The 5,607-nt window shown below is 51.1% G+C and overlaps 1 protein-coding gene across 1 annotated transcript; it reads left to right on the forward strand.

Moving 5' to 3' along the window:
* Positions 1-3,442: 3,442 nt before the first annotated feature.
* On the forward strand, positions 3,443-5,073 carry LOC125545848. The gene is made up of 2 exons (XM_048709892.1): positions 3,443-3,906; positions 4,035-5,073. Exons 1-2 carry the CDS (start codon positions 3,703-3,705, stop codon positions 4,416-4,418), a joined length of 588 nt encoding a protein of 195 aa, XP_048565849.1. The 5' UTR covers positions 3,443-3,702; the 3' UTR covers positions 4,419-5,073.
* Positions 5,074-5,607: the final 534 nt, after the last annotated feature.

A 5,607-nucleotide genomic window follows, 5' to 3' on the forward strand; every position in this document is an offset into this window, starting at 1 on the left:
GTCCGTTCGGCACTAGGATCATCGGTGATTTGGATCACGACGAGTACGACTCCATCAACCCCGTTCACTTGAACGCTTCCGCTTAGCGATCTACAAGGGTATGTAGATGCACTCTCCTTCCCCTCGTTGCTAGATTACTCCATAGATTGATCTTGGTGATGCGTAGAAAATTTTGAATTTCTGCTACGTTCCCCATCAGGAGCTCCACCGGAACTTCGTCGTCGAAGGGGAGACGAACACCTGCAAAAAGCCGATTCAGTCGCGCCGCCGCCTCCATGATGCCACCGGCTGGCTCCCTAGGCACGCCTACACTATGTACACGTTGCAAATCGGGCCTCCCCCGTCCTCCCGCCGCCGGACGGAGGGCGAGGGAGCCGCCGATTCGGCAACGGCGAGGTGGAGAGCCCGGGGTTCGCACAAATCGCCCTTCGTTCCTGTAGATGAGGAAGGGTGAGGTCCAAGGCTCATGTTTAGGGAGAGATAATTAAGCGAATGAGCTAATAAAGGAAGGATTGTGGGCTTAAATATAATATTTAAACGGATGCGGCTAATTAAAGAAAGGATTATGGGTAAATCGGTGGAATAACTATTAGAAAAATTGTGGTCTTAATAAATCCTACATGAAGGGTTTGAAGTAAAAAGGTAGGATAATTAAAAGAAAGGGTCTATAGGCCTTAATGTGTTGGGGCTATTAAATTAGAAAAGAAAGGATTTGATTCCCAATTAAAACGGGTAAGGACTTCATGGTAATTAATGAAAGGATCATATTTAAATGCCATTAAAAAAGGATTGTATTTAAATGAAATCAGTGGGACATTACGCCCCGCAAAGAAAATATGAACACGACTAAATTACAACGTATTTTTTATGTTCATTTTGTAGAAGGACGATGCTGCGTTGCAACATGTTCTTCATAATGAATCCGATGCTGTGAGACATTATGCTTGTGCAAAATATCAATTTTCCCCGTTGCAACGCAGGAGCATATATGCTAGTCTTTCTAAAGAAAACAAGCCAACGGACGTTCCATGGGTTTAAACTGAGTTTGCTTCTTTGCCATTTTGTATTTGTACAGGACCGCAAGAGTATATTATCTAGTATTTTTGCGGAAACATCTTTTCTACAAATACTTATACACACACGTATAGCCATCTTGTGGGGAACAATTTTGTAACATAAAGAAGCCACGCCTCCGCTGCCTCACGGAGAAGAAAAAACTTGGATTTCTCTGCCTCTCGCCGGAGCCGCCGCTAGTCCGTACCGACTCCGGTGATCCTAGGGTCATGGAGGCGCGGTGGACCATGATCCTTGCTGGTAGGAGGGATCTTTCTTTATTTTAGGTGTCTTTGTGAGTTTGTTTAGGGTTTATGTCTCACCGAGAAAGATGAGGTGGTGGCGACTCTATAAGGATGAAATAAGTTTCTTCTCATTTAGTCTCTGTTTCCGGTGATGCATCTAGCGTTATTAAGGACGCGTGGAGGTGTGTCTAGGAATCTCATAAGATACGGCCCATGCTAGTTTTCAGTGGATCTGCTTTGGTACGGTATTTGTTTGTCTTCATTCATGCGTATATAGGTTGGATTTTTTAATATATATCTTTCTCATCGGCGACGGTTATTTTTCTAATGCACCTATCACGTGGAGTCTTAGTAGGACGATTCTTGACTATCTACTACAAAAAAGTTTAGACGGACTTTGACGAAGGACGGATGATGACATCAACGCACCTTCAACTCGCTTCAATGCTCGACAGACATAAAAAAATCTTTTGTTATTTATGTGTTCTTTGTACTGCAATTACAATGAAGAACAGTTCTAGAATTTTCAGGCGCGTGTGGCTAGCACCTTGAGAACTGAAAATAGTACCGGAGGTAGTACTTCGTTAAACAAATATAAGAGACGCCTCAAACCCTTCTCGTACCCGATATTGATCAGTCAAAAAACCTTGATTCAGACAGATATCTCAAATTGGTCTTAAATGTCCAAGTTGACCGGCGCCTCTCATATACAACCAAAATATGAGATGGATATGGGGAAGCTCGAACACGTTCGCCACATCGGAACCGCCCCATGCCTGCCCACCACGTCGAACCCGACCCATGCCTGCCCACCCGATCCCACACATATTCGTTCTCATCCGCTCACCGGACCAAACCCTAACCACTCAACTCCTCTTTAGCCCCTAAGCTCCCGTTCGGCGATCTTCGGCTTTTCCCGTCATTGCGACCAGCGGATCTAACTCGGACCAACCCGAATTCGTTGACTGGGGTGTCGCCCCGTGCGGGTTGGAGGAGGCAATGGCCGTTCGCATTGCACTCAACCGGTCCCGGTAGGACTGCGCCCGACCGACGGCGTGACATGTCCAGCATGAGTCCATTGCGTCGGGCATCGGACGCTCGAATCCTCCTGCGTTGGATCATTGCGGTTCTCCCGGAAGCCTTCCAATCTTCCTTTCCCCATCACCGGTCCGTTAGAGCATGAGTGCTACCGGAACCGGTGTGCCTGCCGTGGGAAGGAGAGGATGAGAGTGGCTGACGCCTGTCTCGCTGCCGATCGACATGGACGCGGCTGCACGTGCTGATGGCATATCCTGATTCAGTAGCCGAACAGTGTGCATTGCGTCGTTTACGTAGTTGCATGCTTTATACTATGAATTTAAGGTATGCTAATTTAAGTGTCCGGCCGTGAGAAGAGAAATTAGAGGTGTGATCAGTCTCCGGAGTTTGAGGGACCGGATTTGCCAAGTATGGATGCAGATGCTCTAAACCGTTTTAGATCACTTAAATTTTCCAGTTGTGAAGTGAAAAAAAAACCGATCCAGCAAGAAAATCCATGAAAAGTTTTGTTAAAAAAGAATCCATGAAACTTATCTATTACTCCTATAGACACAATAACACGCAGAGTCAACTGGTATCATATCATCAATCCCCTAAAACACCGGTATCATATCATCACGTACATATTTCGTGATGTTAACACACACGCACACACAAATCAAACAGGAGAAGTCGCACGCCCGTGATAACGATTTGATGCCCCCGGCATTTGTTCGAAGCAAAAAAAATCGGGCTGGGCTGGGTTGGGTTCCGCGGGGAACAATCTGGAGACACGGCACAAGTTGCGTTGGCGCGGCGCACGTGATCGGCCAGGCACCTCATGTGCGCGCGGCTTCCACCTCCACTGTCGCTCGACACCGATCGTGAAGCAACCGCGCCAGCGTCGCCACCACTACTGGCCTACCGCCAGCGTCTCGCGCCTAGGGCAGCCAGCAGGAAGGCGGTGCGCCATAAATAAATTTATTATACGAACGGGCCCCCTCGAAAAATAAAAAATAAAAATAAAAATGGAGGCAGAGAAAAATAATGCGATGGGGGTGAGAGACGTGGTCCACCTGCCCAGCCGGGCGCCAACTCAGGAGCGGTTGGTATATCTATGAGTGGTGGCCGAGGCGGTCAGCACCGCTCGCATCGCATTGCCTCCTTCCTCCTCCTCCTCCTGCTTCACACGCACGGAAGGCAGAGCGAGAGAGGCGACCCAACCGCCCCCTCCGCTGCTTCAGTTCCTCCGCTCCATCCACCCCGTTTCTATTCCCAGTGGACGCCAACACACGCAGGCGCATCGCTGGCTATATTTAGCCATAGCTGAAGAGAGTCTGATTTACGTAGAAGATAGGAGGAGCAGATCTTTGAGGAGAGAGAGAGCATGCCGACGGGAACCATGAGGAGGATGTTCGTCGAGTCGTCGTCCTCGTCCTCGTCCTCCGGGAGCGGCAGGGAGGCGGAGGCGACGGTGGTGCTGTGCGCGCCCCGGCCGCGCAGGGTGCACGCCCAGCCATGCAGCGCCGACCTCATCCTCGGCCCCCCACCCTTCCTCCTCGACGCCTCCTCCGGCAGCAACAGCAGAAAGGTACCGTCCGTCCTCCCAATCCTCAACCAGTTCTTGCAAGAAAATTTCCATGTTCTTTTGTTTCTTGGCCTTGATTTTTTTGGTGTATGGATATTTGTCTTACAAGAACCTGTTCTTTGTTATTGCAGCAGAGAGAAGGGAAGAGCAAAACGCGGGAGGTCGACGACGAGTCGGAGGAGGAGGAGGAGGGGGGCTGGGCGCTGTTCGGCGGCTCGCCGCCGGCGCGCGCGGACAACCCGCTCGTCCACGATCCCCACTTCCTGCTCAACCAGCGCCACCACGCCGCCGCCGACTTCAACCTCGCGGCGGTTTTTGACCACCACCTCCACCACCACAGCCGCACCCACCACCACCACGTCCCAACGTATAGCAATAGCAGTAGTAACCACAGTTTTGCCCCGTCGTACACGCACGCCGCGCCGGCGGTGAGGATCCAGGGTTTCGACGTCGCCGCCTGCCGGGGCTCCCACGGCAGCAACGGCGGAGGCCGCGTGCTCTCCGCCCGCGCCTGAGCCCCAGCCCCAGCCCCAGCCCGAGCCGAGCAGAGCCGACCCGCAAGGGGGAAGCCACCCACCGCCGTCGTCCTCACCGACCTTGTACAGTTTTCCGCCGGCCGCCGCGTATGTACGTACGTACCTACGTCTAGCGTACTACTAGCAGTATCACCATATGCTACGTGTGTTCCTTGTGGTATATACATACATACGTACATACATACGGGTTTACGTGATGAATTAACATGAGATGGGTAGCCAGGGTCGTCTAAAGACTAAGTAAGGTTAATTAAGAGTAGTAGAAGAAGAATGATCATCAGCAGCAGCATACACAAAGAGGATCGATCTTATCAAAGAGATGATTTCTATTTGTACCTTTTTTTCGAGTTAGTTTTGTCAGGAGGTGTTGTGTAGATATCATGAGTGTTAATCTTGTTCTAAGAAGGGTCTTTCCGGATGAAGATGAAGATGGCCCTTGCAGTTGTGCCGGGCCATCGTCGTGTTCATCTCACCACCGCCATGTAACCATGGTTGTACTTGTAAAAAAGAGGATGGAAGGAAGGATGAAGAAAGTGTGTACATACATAAACTTGTTGGTTATGCAGCTGTACCATGTAATCGAATTGCATAAGTTGATTCAATAACCTCTCCCGAGTTTTGCCCCCTTGTTTCATATTCAGATATTTCTTCCTGTCGCCTTTGGTGTGTGTGTGTGTGTGTGTGTGTGTGTGTTGGGAACCTCGGATGCAAGAGAGAGGCCTTTTGTTTTCTTTGCCGTTGCCAAAGTTTGTGGCGAAGGGTTCGAGCAAACAGGTGCGGTCCTGCCGGCGGTGGTTGTGTAGTACAGTGAGATGAGATCGGATCAAATCCCAGGATTCCATCCCGTCCTGGCCCCCGGTTGTGGACGGGGTGAGCTGTTTGCCCCAGATTTTCCCCGGGCAGAGGCAGATGCACATGCGAGATGCGACTTTTCGACGCGAGCTGCCGCTGCCCCGTTGCTTCCCCGGACGGCAAAGGCCGGGTAAGTAGACAGGCCGCGTCATTGACCTCACCTCACCTCTCGAGTGGGGGTATCGTGGCGTGGCGGCCTCTTTCCTCGCGTCGTTCCCATCCGTCCTCGTTCTACTCCCACCATCGACCGTCCATCCGTTGGTTCCACGGGCGCGGACCGCGACCCCGTCCGGCCCGTGCGTGCGTGCGTGCGAGC

Source organism: Triticum urartu, chromosome 3, assembly GCF_003073215.2.
Source record: "Triticum urartu cultivar G1812 chromosome 3, Tu2.1, whole genome shotgun sequence".
Lineage (NCBI taxonomy): Eukaryota > Viridiplantae > Streptophyta > Magnoliopsida > Poales > Poaceae > Triticum > Triticum urartu.

Excerpts from the sequence above, each read along its gene's own strand:
- LOC125545848 (XM_048709892.1), top strand. The coding sequence starts at position 3,703 with ATGCCGACGGGAACCATGAGGAGGATGTTCGTCGAGTCGTCGTCCTCG. Across the intron at positions 3,907-4,034 it reads CCGGCAGCAACAGCAGAAAG|CAGAGAGAAGGGAAGAGCAA; the intron begins GTACCGTCCGTC and ends TTGTTATTGCAG.